The sequence below is a fragment of the Chinchilla lanigera genome, unplaced genomic scaffold, assembly GCF_000276665.1.
Source record: "Chinchilla lanigera isolate Chin_1 unplaced genomic scaffold, ChiLan1.0 scaffold00021, whole genome shotgun sequence".
NCBI lineage: Eukaryota > Metazoa > Chordata > Mammalia > Rodentia > Chinchillidae > Chinchilla > Chinchilla lanigera.
The window spans coordinates 14628367-14644082 of NW_004955422.1; the positions used below are offsets into that span (position 1 = coordinate 14628367).

At 47.5% G+C, this 15716-nt stretch overlaps 1 protein-coding gene across 7 annotated transcripts in view; it reads right to left on the minus strand.

The window, feature by feature from the left end:
* Positions 1-2491: 2491 nt before the first annotated feature.
* Positions 2492-15716, minus strand: part of Nap1l4 (nucleosome assembly protein 1-like 4) — a 42314-nt gene continuing 29089 nt past the window's right edge. For 5 of the 7 annotated variants that reach the window (XM_013514105.1, XM_013514102.1, XM_013514103.1 and 2 more), the window contains exons 11-15: positions 13076-13098; positions 12505-12678; positions 9885-9914; positions 9376-9432; positions 2492-3642 (exon numbers count right to left, since the gene is read on the minus strand). In XM_013514105.1, coding sequence (XP_013369559.1) covers positions 3604-3642; positions 9376-9432; positions 9885-9914; positions 12505-12678; positions 13076-13098 — 323 coding nt within the window. In that variant the 3' untranslated portion in view covers positions 2492-3603. Of the gene's footprint in view, positions 3643-6820; positions 6859-9375; positions 9433-9884; positions 9915-12504; positions 12679-13075; positions 13099-15716 lie in introns of all 7 variants that reach the window. The other 2 variants (XM_013514107.1, XM_005384214.2) reach the window with 2 other exon arrangements.

Here is a 15716-nt window from a genome sequence, read left to right on the forward strand (position 1 = left end):
GTGTGTCTTTTTTCGCCAAGGTCTCACTATGCAGTTCAGGCTGGCCTCAAAGTCAGAGACCCTTCTGAGTGTGTGTGTGTGTGTGTCTTTTTTCGACAAGGTCTCACTATGCAGTTCAGGCTGGCCTCAAAGTCAGAGACCCTTCTGTCTCAGCGTCCTGAGTGCTGGGATTACAGATGTGTGCCACCTCGTCCAACTGGAAAGCTTTTGAAAAATGAGCCTCATTGAGGTCTTATTTACAATACAACCAGAGATAGCAGCTTTTGTTTTAGGGTATAAGCAAATTTATTTTTAAAAATATAAAGGCAAGAAGTAAGCTCCTGCTAGCTGAGAGGGGCTTCTGAGTAGGATACCCTAAGTAGCAGCTCTCAGGTGACTGCGCTGCACCTTTGTGGCCATTCCCACTCTCCACGTGGCTCCCTATGGAAGCTCCTGTCTGACCACGGCAGGGTGAGCGATGCGGATGAAAGCGAGTCTCACTTGGTGCGCCTATACAGGAGATTCAGGCCTGATGGGGAGGTGCCAAACAGGTCAGGTGTAGGGTACACAATGAGAGATGAAATGCCAGAGGGCACAGGCGGCTCTTCACAACCTTCAGGAACAAGTCCCCGGAAGAGCATCCTCCCAGCAGGGGCCATAGGTGCCTCAAACTGATCTGAGTGGACCTGGACAATGAACCCCAACCCCATCCAGCTAGGAGTCCTGGGCAGCAGCAGTAGGTTGGGGAAGAGGAGCAGCCAGCCTCTCGCCCAAGCTGTGCTGTTGAGTCCCACCTTCCCAGTGGCTTCCGGGTTGGTGGTTCTGGGGAAACCTCTCAGCAACTCCATGACCATCTTCAGCCCCGGCAGGACTGGCTGTAGTGATGTCTGTCAACGGCCAGTGAAAGGATGGTTCTGGGCTCCTTGGAGCCTCGCCCCTGGCGGACCACCTTCCCCTTGTCATGCTGGGAACAGGCAGGATGTAGGGCCAGGTACCACTTGCAGCTGGCTTCCCATTTTGCCTGCAGACAGCAACGCTGCCCGCAGTTCCCCTCACTGTGTCTCATGACACAGTTTGGTCTTGAGCAGCAGCAGCACATCACAGGACAGATCCAACCCACCTGCTGGGGCCTGCCCGCCCCACTACAGACCCGCTCTGCCTCTCTGCCCCTTCAATGTGCTGGACAACAACCTGCTGGTTGTGCTCATATGTTGCACACATGCTGGTGCGGGGATCCAGGGACAAAGGTGATGCTGCTTGCATCTGCTGGTCTTCTCAGGCCCTCATCTCACTGTCCTACAAACTGACTGCTGCCTGAGGTGCAAGGCTGTTTCCTTAGAGGCGCGAATGAATCTAATAAGCAGGCTGAGTGAGGCCAGAGGAAGAGGCTTCTGGCAAAGCCCTCAGCATAGCTGTGACCAGGCCAAGTGGCTCATCAGGCTTCCCAGCACTGCAACTGCCCCTATTAATTTCCTAAAGATTACTCAAGCACATCACTTTGTGCAATTATTTCCGATCTCTCTGAACCACACGTTCACAAATGGGTTCATTTTAAACACCCCACTGGAAACTGAGAGCTTGCGGAGCTTTCCACTGACTGCCTCCCTAGTTAGTGATCACCTACCCCAGCACAGCCCAAGCGTCAGCCCAAGCCCTGCACCGTGGGCAGTGAGGACGGTGCCCCGAGCCTGTAGGCTCTTCCTAAGGGCTGTCAACTAGGGGAATGGACCTCAGCTCACAGGCAGCCAGGGAGAGAGCTCCCCTGGCACTTCCTGAGATGCAGACAAGGAGTGGGGTGCACCTTCCTGCTCTGCTGCCCTTGGGGGCACGTTGCAGGCACATCTACATCTAAGCCTGCATCCAGGTCCTGAACCCTTTTGGTGGCCACCAGGACCCTCTGCCTTCTTGATGTTCCCAGGGAGAAGGCAGTCTTGCAGGCAGGCCAGGGACCACAGTAGGAAGAAGGGCTAGCCGGCCAATGCAGAGGTGCAAGCTGGCTCCACAGCTGCCTTCTCCTGCAATATGGTTTCAGCTCTGCTGGGCACTGCCAAGGGTAGGATTCCCCAAGGTTACGTCACTGAGCATGAGCCTGTGTAGCAGGTATTTCTGGGTGGAGCTCTTCTCCCACATTATTAAGAAGAGATGACAGGAAAGCACCTCAAGACATCCTGCATAGGCTTCATGAGGGAACTTCTTTCCCAGACTCTTCTGGGCCACAAGGTGCAGCCCACGAGCTCTGGGGTTACGTCTCACCGCTTTTCATACAGGAGCCAAGGACCTGCTCCACATCAGATGGATGTGGAAGGGCAGGAGACAACAGATCTATGGGGACACTAAATGTAGCCTCCCCCTAACTGGGAACTTTCAAAGACTCAATGACAAAATGGGAAGGCGGATGATTGCAGTCTTAGACCCACCTGCAACAGGGGCTCCCAGCCCAGCAGGGTGTGGGTCTACTTGTAAACTGTGAGGCGGGGGCAGCGGCCGCACACAGACCCCACATGGTACCAGCTTCATGTTTCACAACTTTAATAGAATATTCTAACTATTCTGTACAAATTGAAAACACCGTATTCAGTTACAAATGTGTTATCAGGTAAGGCTGAGCACTCTCTACACGCCTGGTCAGTGTGGACACAGCTGTCCCCAGGCCAGAGATCACTGCCACATACTCGAAAACCCCACACACCAGCCGCCAACCAGTCACACCAAACCCAGGGCTCTTAGGATAGGATGAGTGGTGGAGTCCAGAAATGGGGGTTACCAAGAAAGCAAGATGTAACATTCACACTCTGGACCGACAAGCTGTAATCTGCAGCCCCTCCCCTCCCCCAAAGACCTTCCCACAGCAACATGTGGTCTGCATGTCACAAAACAAGCTCCCGCCCTTAGCAGCTGGCTGCAGGAAGCAGCACAGGCCATGCTCCTGCTAGGAGACAGCAAACCCTCCTCCTGGTCAAGTCACCAATATGGTTTCATCAATGGTAAGGACGAGCAACTAAGTTAAAAGTCCTCCAAGCACAATGAATAAATAAATACATGGGTATCACTACAGCTCCTGCCTCAGAGAAGGTGTGCGCCACAACCCACCCAACCCCTAGCAAACTAAAACACAAGGAAAAACGCTCTAAGTAAACGCAGCCTTACTCTACTCAGCTCTTCTGAGATGATTAGGATATAATGGCTGAAGCAGCTTCTGAGCAGTAGGATCAGCAGTGGAAAGTGGAGTTTCTTTGAATCAAAGGGAGGGACTCAGCCAGTCTGCAGAAGAGGCTCCGGGAGCCTGGAAGTGGAGCTCCCAGATCTCTGTCCTTTCCAGGAGTGACTCCCCTAACCCATGCGGTGTATGGACCTTCTAAAGGGCAGGGCCTAGGCAGGTCCAGGGCTGCAGGCACCAAGGCCACAGAGGGTGCTAGAACTAAACCTCCTATTTCTGAAATGCATTTCTGTTGCCACTGTACAAGTTAAGCAAAATAAAAGAAGGAAAAAGGAAAAGTGAAAGTGAAAATCATGCACTTGAAAACGTGTTAGACATTATAAGCACTGTCCATATGTTGCGCTGCAGCACGGCGTGAGGCCCTGCCACAGCTGGGTCCTGACAGCCATCCCTGAGGTGGCCACTCCTCACTGCTGCTTGCATTCCGCTGGCTGGCTGGGCTCTTTCTGCAATGAGAAGACAAGACTTGTAAAGAATGAAATTAGTGTCACCCAAGTATCTCCAACCCACAGCGAAAACCAAGACTCAATTAGTTCATTCATTCTTAATGAAAAAATAGCTACCATAAATGGCCTCTTCAAAAATCAGCTAATTCCCCAAAGAAAAGCCACAGTGAGACTGACTTTTGTTTTAGACACATTTGTGAAACACTAACTCATGGTTAGAAGGGTGTCCTTGGGGCTGCAAAGATAAATTACTACTAGATAGGAGGGTTCCATATAACATGCTGAGAGGCAACTGCACCTCCACAGGTCTCATGTCTGAAGTACAGCTCTGTTCTAGGAAGGACTGTGCTCTGATGCTCAGAGGGAAGGCATCCTTTCTAGGGGGGCTTCCTCTTTTCACTCTCTACGAAGCACCTGCGCAGATTCACACTACTAGACTACAGTGCAGAAACAGACTGGAGGGGCTGGGGATTTAGCTCAGTGGTGCAGTGCCTACCTAGCAAGCGTGAGGTCCTGAGTTTGATTCCTGGTGTCCCCCACCCCCCAAAAAGAACAGACTGGGGTTTGGTCACCATGAAGTGCTGCACCAATCACACACAACTCACCAGCAAGAAAAATTAATCCTTCCAATACAGACATCCATGAAATGCCCCCCAACTAACAGATCAACTTCATAAAACCTGATGCAGAAAGACTGTACCTTTTCAAGCACATTCAGGGGCTCATAGGTTTTGTGTAAAGTCCAACAATAGCCTAAGAAATAGACAATGACCTTACCACTACTTCTGTACAATAACCTATTACCAAAATTCCTGGTAGTTGACATTAAATTACTAACTATAACTAGGCAAGCCTACAGTATTGCTAAGAAAATCCTGCACTATATCCTTTAAATAAACATCTGGGGCAACACTACCAACACCTTTTATGAGAAAATAACACTGAAGGGATGAAAAAATACACATAAAGCAGACGTAAGTCCACCAAGGAAGGACCTCAGGACCTGGTCTAAGCTCTGTTTCTAAGTGGAATGGAAAGAGCACAAGAACAAGCTCAAACTCTCCAGCTCAAACTCTGGGCTTGGGTCTTTGCCTAGCACAGCGACACCCCTCTCTAGCAGGGGACCCCCAGCCTCCCTGCCTGTGCTCAGCTGCCCCATAGGCTGCCCAAAGAGCCCAAGACTAGGACTAAACGGGCACAACAAAAACCTGAGCCCAAATGATGCTCATAAAGTGCTGATATTCTATACTGAACCACCAGGGTAAGCAGTGTGCATCAATGAGGACTGTGTGCTATCAAATGGGGACTGGGCCGGAAGACAAGACCAGAATCAAGATGTGGCTCAGGGGTAAAGCATTTGCTTAGCACGTATGAAGTACTCGTTTCTATCACTAGTACCACAGGGGCGGGGGAATCACAGGGTTTTGTTAAGTGCACAAGTGAGAGAAGGGCAGAGTCTCCACATCTCTAAGTATATACGAATTATACATAATGTCACTCACACTGAGTACTGTGTACTTCATCCTATGTTGAATAAAGTCATATATTTTTAACCACAATACAGTGCCTGTTTACCTTAAAACCAAGGCTGAGGGGTACAGCACAGTAGCAGAGGGTATATTAAGTATGTGAGAGGATCGGGGTTCAGGCACCCTCATTAAAAGAACACATGAAGAAAACACAAACCTATTCACTTATGTGATGAAGACAGTGGGGCAAAGTCCTAAGACAATGCCTGTCAAGGCTGTGAGGGTGAGAAGCCATAGGAAAGGCTGTGAGTGCCTGGCATCCTGGATCTAGGGAAGCCACCTCCTTTCTGTGCAGGAGGGCAGCCCTATGACCCACCCTTGCCAGGCTGGAGCCGGCACAACACACTGGAGCTCCTACACATGCGACACAAGAGCTCTGGAAGTGAATTTTTATGTATCCGATGTTTACTGTTTTTGGCCTGTGACATAAGCCAGGAAAGAAAAAACAAACAAACAACTCCCCACAACCCACCGTACACACATCTAAACCCAAGCACCCTCTGGAATGTCATGGATTTTGATGACACCCAGGTCACTTGATGCTAACTTGATTCCCAAGGGAGAGGGTTGGCTTTTTTAGAGGCAGCAATTCAGCCAAAAACTGGCCCACTGTGGGACCATTAAAGGTGGGGTTTTGACAGACACATAGAGCCTGAGAGGTGGAAGACAGGCCGCTAACACAGAAGTGCATCACCTGCACTATGGAAGGAGGCCATGTGCAGAGCCTGAACCCTGACCAGCTGGTGGACGTGGCCCAGAGTGGTGGTGCCACTGTGGCTTCAGTAAAAGAGACTCTCCCTCTGACAGTGCTGACCATAGGGTGGGGTGCACCTAGGACTGGCTTCAGAACAACTGCTGGGGTGGATCCCAGGCCCAGGGGATGTATGGGACCAGGCTGCGAGTTCCCCACAGGTAAGAGCCACTTCTGACTCTGCCGTGCCACCTACCCATCAGGCCTGAGCACAGCAGGAGGTGGTGCCCCAGATCACTAACCTCACTCTTTCTGTGACTGGCTCTTTCCTCATCAATCACAGAGCCACTGGCCTCACAACAGCACTTTTTACTGCCCATGCTCAGACAGATGCCAGTGCCTTTTTGGTTAAAAAATGGGCATCTTAAGTTTGGTTACCACTTTGTCTACCTAGTGGTTTACACAATGCCTGATTCATCAAGTGTAAACATTCAACAGATGGGTGGAGAAACTCCACTGGGCTGGTCTCTAGGGCCAGTGTCCAATCCTACTGTCCAGTCAGCACAGCTGGGGACAGAAAGAGTATGATGGTTTCTACCAGGACTGCTCATCCATGGTGGCTTCAGTAGCCATCCTGCAAGCTGTTGTCAGGGCCACCTGTCCTACCCTCTTCCTGGACAACGGTACTATTATCAATACTGTGAGTAACAGGATTGCTACTTTGTTAGCAAGATATCATGGGTTCAGAGAGCAGGAGATAAACCCAAATTGTTGCTGGTTTTAGAAGCCCAGCTAACACAGCCCTGTACCAACACTGCTCCTTGGAAAGCCCCCTGACAACCCTACATGTCAAGTATGCCTGGAAGGTCACTTCCTGTGTCCCCAAAGTGAGAGCAATGCATCGTACAAAGTACAGACTAACAATTTCCAAGTTAGGTATGAATGGATTCCACCTTACCTAGGAACGTATGAATGATTAACAGACAAAAATTACACCTAAATGGGGAAAAAATTGAAAGGAACTGTCAGCATGAAAGAAAATGAAATGTACAAAATTATACAGGAGGAAACAGCCATAATTCTCATGATACAAAAGGGCTGTAAAGTACTGAATGTGAGCAACTTCAACAAAGCAGAGATCCTCCTCAAAACGGCCAGAACATATTGTCTACACTCGTAACAGTACCAACTTCTCTCTTACTCGTCTCTTTTGCTTGCACAAACTCCATTGTTAGCAAAAACTCTGAAGAGGTGGACAGGAAGGAAGGGACAGAGATGTCACATCATAAGCCAAGGACACTAGGATAACCCTTTGGGGTTGGCACATATGGCTCTAGCTACTTCTCCCCATGCCTGGCCAGGTTTCCTGAGGTGCTGGCAGTGTGACTCACTACTTTGTGTCAACCCTCTCTGATCACAAGGTGAGATGCTCCTTAGAAAACAGGGACCCGTGAGGAGACAGAGGTGCAGGATGACAGAAGCGTGAACACACAACAGGGGAAACAGAAAGGATGAAAGAGAAAGGAAGGAAAAGAAACCAAGGAACAGAGCCTACAGAGATACAGTGAGACAAGCACTGTACAGAGGCCAAGGGTGTGCTGGGTGTGAGTATGGACACAAGTTGTCACCAGTCTCTGTTCTCTAACTGCAACCATGACTACACGAAAACAGGTGTAGTACCCACAGAACAGACACGGCCCAAAACACACACCTTGGCTTTGGGTCCACCACATGTCCACAGAGCAGCTGAAGGTGTCACTAGTTACCCCAAAATATTAACTGCTGACCAGTGGCCATCACCTTCCCCGCCCTCAGCCCCCGACTGTACTCCACTGGAGAAGCGAGCCAGTCCCATCCATGCGGCTGAGCACAGGTCGGCCTGTAGCAGAGTCCCCAAGATGTATACGCCAAAAGGCGGGACTTTTCCAAAAGCTCATTCCCAGGGTGGTATTTTAAGGCACGTTTCTGAAAAGTTGAAGTCCTTCTCCATCCTTCCCAAGGGGACGGCTGCTGTGTACATGCATTCAAGGGAACACGTGGGTGACACACTGACTCCAGCCCCCAGTTGTGTCCCTGGCAGCTTCTACTGCACATTCCACGTGGGGCAAATGAGGCACAAACAGAACACAGCTGGATAGAGACACAGATGACAGAAACGCAAGGTAATGGTAACTGTGACAGCCCAGCAGTGTTGTCCTAAAACATGGAAGAGCCACATGTTCTCTGTGTTGGGCACCAGCAAGTGGTCTAATGCCACAGCTCCTTGACTAAGGCCGCCAACTACAGATTAAAACCTAAATTACAGGTTAATTAATGAAGTTGCCCACTCGTTTTTCTTTTAAATGCCAGTTTTCTGTAGCAAACCCTGCCATTTATTTAACATTACCTGAGATAGATGAGGTGTGACTGAAAAACTGTTCAAATTTTTAAAAATTACAATGAAAGACACACTGCTATTAATCTCCCTCAAAATACTCCCCTTACTTCAAATTCATTTATCCCATCATTCTTGCCCTGTTGGCAAGTAGTCTTTTCCCACGTCTTCAGTGGTTATGTCATGGCTACCCTGATGTCCTGAACAGATTCAGTATGTTTCACTTACATGGTTGTTTTGACTTTGGGGAAGAGCCAGAACTTGAATGGTGCTACATTTGGTGAGTAAGGTGGATGAGGATAAACCATGTTTTTATAAGCCTGCCTGTTTGCAGAATGGCACTCAGCAGAAGCATATACCATATTTTTCATCACACCTCATAAGAGAGTCACGAAAAAGGAGTTCTAGAGTTGCTTCAGAAAGTGGCAAGAATAGCCAGGTGTCGTGACATACACCTGTAATCCCAGCACCCAGGAGGCTGAGGCAGGACTGCCCGAAGTTTGACACCAGCCTGAGCTACACAGTGAGTTCAAGACCAACCTACACTACACAGCAAGACCCTATCACAAAACAAACAACTCCCCTCAAAGTGGCAAAAACAATGGGAGTATTCAAAGAAAAGAGTATTTTGAGGGGGATTAATAGCACTGTGTCATTTATTGAAATAAATCTGTAAACATTCACCAGATTTCTTGATTGTCCCTTGTATATCTAAGCTATCTAGGGCTTTTTGAGTTCCTTAAACTCAAGTGGTGCAACTATGAAATTATACCTACAGTCCTATTATTCTACTTATTAACAACATATCCCAAAAAGTCCCTTCTTGTACCTTTTTTCAGACAAATTTCTTTTCTTAGAATTAAAGATCTGGAAAGTAAGGGTGCTTTACTGAGTGAGGCATACCGGTAACAACGTGGTGCAGTTGAAAAGCACTTTCCCGAACATTCATACCCAACATCCCGGTCATGTGTACATTCTTAAACAGTTACTTATCTAAATGTTTTTCTGCCATATTTCAAGTTTTCTAATTAGAAAACAACAAAAATGTATTTTAAACACCATTGCCTCAAAGTGAGGATCATTTCTAGAAGTCCAATAGTGTAGCATATGTAGGTTTGGGAAGCCCCAAAATAACTAACCTTGGGGTTAATTTCAGCATCGTCCTCATCTTCTGCCTCCTCATCACCTTCCAATTCCTGTATTAGAAGAAGCGAGAATTAGCTGGAAAGACTAACTTAAGGCTGGACTTCACTTCTTGTGGAGTTCAGTACCCACAAAACATAGGAAAATAATCCTTTGCTTTAGATGGAAGCAAACTGCTGCTACAAACCAGTGACTAAGTCACTTCCTTTGGACACACAATTACTTCTAGGTATCTTTTGGTTCTTAAGATAACCTCAAAATGAATTTCTGAAAAGTAGATTTGTTCAGTGATTATTTTCTAAGGTACATTTTCGTAAACCAAATGTAAGGGCAAAAGCTAAGGGGACTGCTGCAGTCTATGGCACGCACTCCCTCTCAGTTAAGCAGGGCTGAAGGCCAACAGCGGCTTCACAAAGAAAGGGCATAATGTGGTATTTCATGACTTCAGAGAAAGCCAGAGGACAGGAGACAGAGGGAAGGACATTCCAGGTAATCTGTTTCTTACCTCCTCTTCTCCTTCCTCGCCTTCTTCAAACTGGAGAGGGGAAAAACCAGGGAAACGTTTTTAGGTTTATAAAACCGTAATGGTAACCTGCCCCAGATGCAAGCCCCATCAAGTGTCCTTACAAGCCTACCTAAGGACAGCAGAAAGCCCAGCTTCTGCCTGCTGAGCAAAGGCAATGCTGGCACCACCCAGAGTAGGGAGAGATGCTGCAGTACCTGGCTAAGGGGCCAAGTGCTTATGGGCATCCTTTCCACAGGATGCACAAAATGGAAAGTCACTGAAATAAGGAGAATGGGGAAAAGCAACAAAGAAGCCAGGGAGTACTGGACCCAAATATGAATCAAGCCCTATGATTCCACTCCTGCTGTTACCTTCAGAGGGAGACAGGGCAGTAAGGAGATACATGCAAGGTGATGAGTTATTTCTTGATTTTCTACAAGGCTGACCTAAGTACACCAGTAGCATAATTTTACTGCATATGTACCTCACACAAGGGAGAAAAAGACCTTTATTAAGTAACATAATTAGGGGCTGGGGATTTAGCTCAGCGGCAAAGCGCCTGCCTGGCAAGCGCAAAGTCATGAGTTCGGTTCCCGGTACCGGAGAAAAACCAAAAAAATAAAAAATAAAAAAAAATTAAGTAACATAATTAGAACCTTGGTGTTTAATTTTTAAAACAAGTGACAACCAAAGTGCTCAAAGAATACTCGGACATTACAGCTTGTTGGTCTTGAATCAATTTCTCCTCCATCCAACATTTCACTGGTCAGACTCAGATTCACGTTCCAAAAGTAAAAGCTATTGCCACAGCAACCTCATCATTGCTGGCTACACAACCAGGGCACACAGAAATCCAGTAGGTTTTTCAGTTACAAACATTCCCTTTCTTCAAATTACTCAGGTAGTCCTTAGATACAACTTAAGCAGAATCTGGAAAAATCCTGCCATGCTGGTGTGGTCCAGGTTAAGTGGCACCCAGAGCCTGAATACCCTGCAGCAACCAGGGTGGGATGCGACTGTACAGCAGCACCTTTCCTACATATCCTAACAGGCCTCTAAGGGAGATGAGACTTCTTAACAGTCTATACTCTATAGGTCAGATCCGAGTCAGCCTCCAGCACCAATTTCCTAAGGTTCAACTCTAGCACTTCATCTGTCTCCTGAAGACGCTCTCAGAGGAGCCTGTCCCAGCGGTGCTTCAAACCTGTGCAAGGCGCACAGGAATCCAGGACCAGCACACTTACAATCTCTTCCTCCTCCAACAACTTTCTAGTTTCAGTTTATGACTCAGCTAACATTGCTGAAATGCTTTTTATACCTACACTTAGTAATACCCTGTGCCAGGAACAAGTGCCTGACAAGTGGAGCCACTGCCATTAGAACCATTTTATAGACAAGGACACTGAGATATACAGAGATCACAGAATTACTAAGAGGAAGAATGCGGACTTATCTAAGTAGCTGGATGAATGGGTACTTCTAACCTGTAGACCACATGGCTCACTGGCAGTGCATGCACCAAGTGCACAGGTGACCAAGTACATATGCACAAGCACACCGCCATCCTGACACTGCCTGCACTCTAAACAGGTGACCACCCACTGCCTGTGCAGGTCTTTCAAACTGATAGGTGTATGATCAAGAGCATCTGCACAGACCTGGTTTAGGGATGGGATTTCCCATGATCACCGGGGATGACCTCTGGCCCTTGGTGGGTGGCTATTTGCACTAAATTAACCTTAACATTAGTTCCTCAGTCATCAAGAGGCATATGTGGTCAGTCCTACTGCAGTAGACAGCAGGAAGGACACTTCCATGTCCAAAGAAAAGTCTACTATGAAGAGTTGGTCTAGAATTATGTTAATGGTGTGTCCTAAAACCTAAGTCTCTGTGACTATCCTGTTGCTTCAGGGACTCAACACTGCTGTGTCCCTGAGTCCTGAAACCGCCGCCACCACCACAGCCTGGGGACAAGCAAGCAAATTTTGGAAGTCAGATGACGACTCTAAGACTTCTCAACTGACACTTACCAGACTTTCTGCACTACAGCTGCTGGGGGAGCCTCAGCACAGCAGGTGCAGGATGAGGGGAAGTAGGCCACCACCGCCTCAAGGGCCCAGGTTCCCAGACCCCACATGAGTTCCAGTGACCTATCTAAAGCCCCAACAGACTCATGAGAAAGTGAACCTAAGAATTCCAAAAGCAAGAAAGCACTAGGCTACTAACGAACTCCCTCCACAGATCAGTAATTCAAGACAACCCAATCCTTGACCATGACAGGGACCTGTCTTGACTATTTGCTAAGCAATGCTCAGGGATTGTCTTGTGGGACAGGGATCTGTTTCTTGGGGTTGTGTCCCAGACCATATGGCCAAAGATTTTGTCTCATGAGTTCTTCGACACTTAAAAGCCTTCTAAGGACACAGCACACCCACAGGGTCTTCAGAGGACACAGTCGCTTACCATGGGACTAGGAATTGAATGCCTCACAGATATCTGCCTCTAATTGTCTCCTCTCCCTGGTCTATTTCCTCAGTCAGGACCACACATCTAGTTGATAGCACACCACAAATGTAAGGATTTGGGGCTTCCCAGGCCATTGTTCAGGACTTCTTTTTACCCACAGAGGGAAGCATGAAGGGGTAGCTCGTCTCTGTGTCCCTGAGCCACATACATTGTCATCATCCTCTATGGCCTCCCCAGTGAAGTAGAGCACAGCCCGCGGCACTATCCGCTCACGGAAAAAGTGTCCAATTTCAAAATCTGAGGCTAACGTGAATTCAGAATCTTCATCCTGAGGAAAAAACCAAAATGTTAACTCATTTTAGCGGGATAAACTCACTCACTCAACCCCTTCACCCAAGTCTAACCCCTCACTTCTGGCTTGCTGGACTTAACAACAAAATCCAGCATTGCTGGGTGGTAGTCACCACATACTCAGACACCTAAGAGAACCTTAAGCACCTTCAAAGCAACTCCAAAGTAAAATAGCAAATCAGGTAGGCAGTGCAGGCCTGCAGCTCCTCTACCTGCTTGCTCCTGAAGCCATCCTATAGAACTCCCAACCCCACAGTGAACTGACTTCATGTGCATCCCAGATCCCAGGAAGAGAAAGGGATTAAAAAGAGTAGGCACCCACTCAGGGAAATAGAGACTTCAACAGGACAAGAAGACAACAACACAAATCTTACCAGTGATTCACCATCCCCAGAGGCTAGAAAAAAGACAAAACATATCTACATTACATTGACAACCAAAAAAATTAAAGCCCACAAAGAAGCTTAGCCAGCACAAAATGGGACATTTCACAGCCCAAGGGCTTGGCTAGATGTCACCTAAGCTCTATACCTCATGCCTTTGTAAGCTCCTCTATCGTGAATACTGAAATTGATGCCCTATGTCTCCGCCTTGGCCATGCATGGGCTGCTACCCAGCTGTGCTTTTATTTTTGCTTTGGAGAAGGGGTCTTGCTGTGCTGCCCAAGCTACTAGCCCTAAACTCATGATCCTTCCACCTGTTTCCCAAACTGATGAGACTACAGGGGCAGCCCACTGTGCCTGGCTTAGATGTTTTGTAGTTGGATCTAAAATGGCCCCCAAAGCCTCGTGATTCGAAGGTGACTGGATTACCAGGGCATGCTATAGCTGGCTGGGTGTTGGGAGGCGGGGCCTGATCAGACGAGCAGGGTCACTGCAAGGGCACATCTCCCTCTCTGACTCTCTGCTTCGTTGCCACCATGAAGTAAGCAGCTTTACTCTGCCAGACCCTTCCACCACGCCTTCCTGCCTTGGAACAGGCCTAAAAATGTGAGCCAAAATAGATCTCTCCTCCTTTAAGCTGCAGGCATTGGACATTTTGTCCCAGAATGAAGAAAGTGATAAGACACCATGCTTCTTACAGACCCAGCTATAGAAAGCCAAGATTTAGAAATCCATGAGGGTTGAAGGGCAAACAGGAAGAAAGTCCTCTTAGCATCCCTGGCTGCCACTGGGTGCATTAATACTACAGGGGGAGATACTTCCCACCTGTGGAACTACTGTGGTATAGGTACTGATGCAGGAGCAGAAAACCTCAAGCCTGTGTGCTCAGAGGACTGCTGAGGTGCCGCAAGAAGTGCACTCCGGTCTGTCTTGGAGGGAAGCACATGCTGAGATATTTGCTGATGCCCCCTAAAGAAGGGCACACCTCTTCCCCAAGACGATGCTCAGCTGTAGTCAACACACACAAGACCACGCAGACTGTGGTGCTGACACTGAACCAGGCAGGACAGGAACAACAGGGACTTCTAGCCACACTCCATCAAGCTGAGTTGACAGTTGTCACATGATACACAATTCAGACCTCTGGCTGAACAATTGTTACGAGGCCTCAGCTTCAAGCACTAGACCTGTTCAGTGTAGAGATGTGGTGGTTAAGTGTGGATACTACCCACAAGATACGGATCCCACATGGGCAGAAGACGTTCAGAACCTGGGCCACCTCCTGGGGCACAAGGAGTCTCTGCAAGTGGTTTTAGGGCTGGTTTGTTGATTTAAAGATAGGCAGCTGGGCCAGCTACCTAATGTTTCCTTCATTTTAAAACAAGTCATCAATTTTGTCTTTTCTTGTCTGCCCACTGCCACTGGTCCCACCATCCTCCCTTCTAATTCCTAGCACTCATCACTTGAACCTATATTATGTATTAATCTACTTGTTTTAAAAAGAGCTTTAATGCGGTATAATTTACATACCATAAATCCACTGTGCATGTACATCTTAATAATTTTGGTAAATTAATTTTAGATTTGGGCAATCATCACCATAAAACAATTTTAAAACATCAAAAATTACCCCCCAAATTTTAAGTTTGCTTATCAACTCCATTCTTAGTCTGAAAGTTATTTTAAAACCAGTTTTAAGGAAACTTCTTATGAACTGGGAGTGGTGGTACAAACCTGCAGTCCCAGCACCCTGGGAAGGTTAAGGCAGGAGGATAGAAATTTGAGACCAGCCCGAGCAACTTAGTGAGACCCTTACCCCCAGTCCTGCCCGCCACCAAAAGGGCTGGGGATGCATCTCAGTGTGAACGGCCACAAAAAAAACAAGCAAAAACCATTTGGAGGCCCTGACTTCAGGACTGAAAGCCTCCCTACTTCAGAGGTACTTCACACAGATAACCTCCAATACACTCAATGCAAGGTTTTGAAGGGAATTTTCGCAAACAGGGAAACTTGAGCATGAAACTTATGATTGTTTGCAAACTTCAAACCTTTTAGGTCAAAGTCAAATTATAGAAAAGAAGACAGTCACCACAGTAATAAATAATGGCCTGTGAAGGGCAGCTTGATGGATGAGGACTCTGAGCTCGCAGACAAAGCAAAACTCAGGCATTTGGTCCCATGGTCCCAGGAACAGAGCTGTTAAAAGCCTCACACACAACTGACTGCTGGTAGTGGGAATGCCCACGTCTTTATTTCAAATTATGTTCTTGTCATGAAAAATAAAAAAAATGTCTCTTTGTATCCTTGTTTTAACATTCCCAAGTGGTCTGGCTACATATACTCTCACGATTAGAGAATTATCTTGTTGACTTTCAAAAACATTTACTCTTCAAATTGACTGCAAGTAAGCTGGGCATGGTGGCACACTCCTGTAATCCCAGGAGGTGGACAGCTGAGGCAGGAGGATTGCTACAAATCTGAGACCAGTGTGGGCTACACAGTGAGTTCAAGGCCAACCTGGACTACACAATGAGACCCTGTCTCAACATCCCAGCTAAAATCCTGTGCTCTATGGAATTATTAGAAAGAGAGAGAGAGAGAGAGAGAGAGAGAGAGAGGGAGGGAGGGAGGG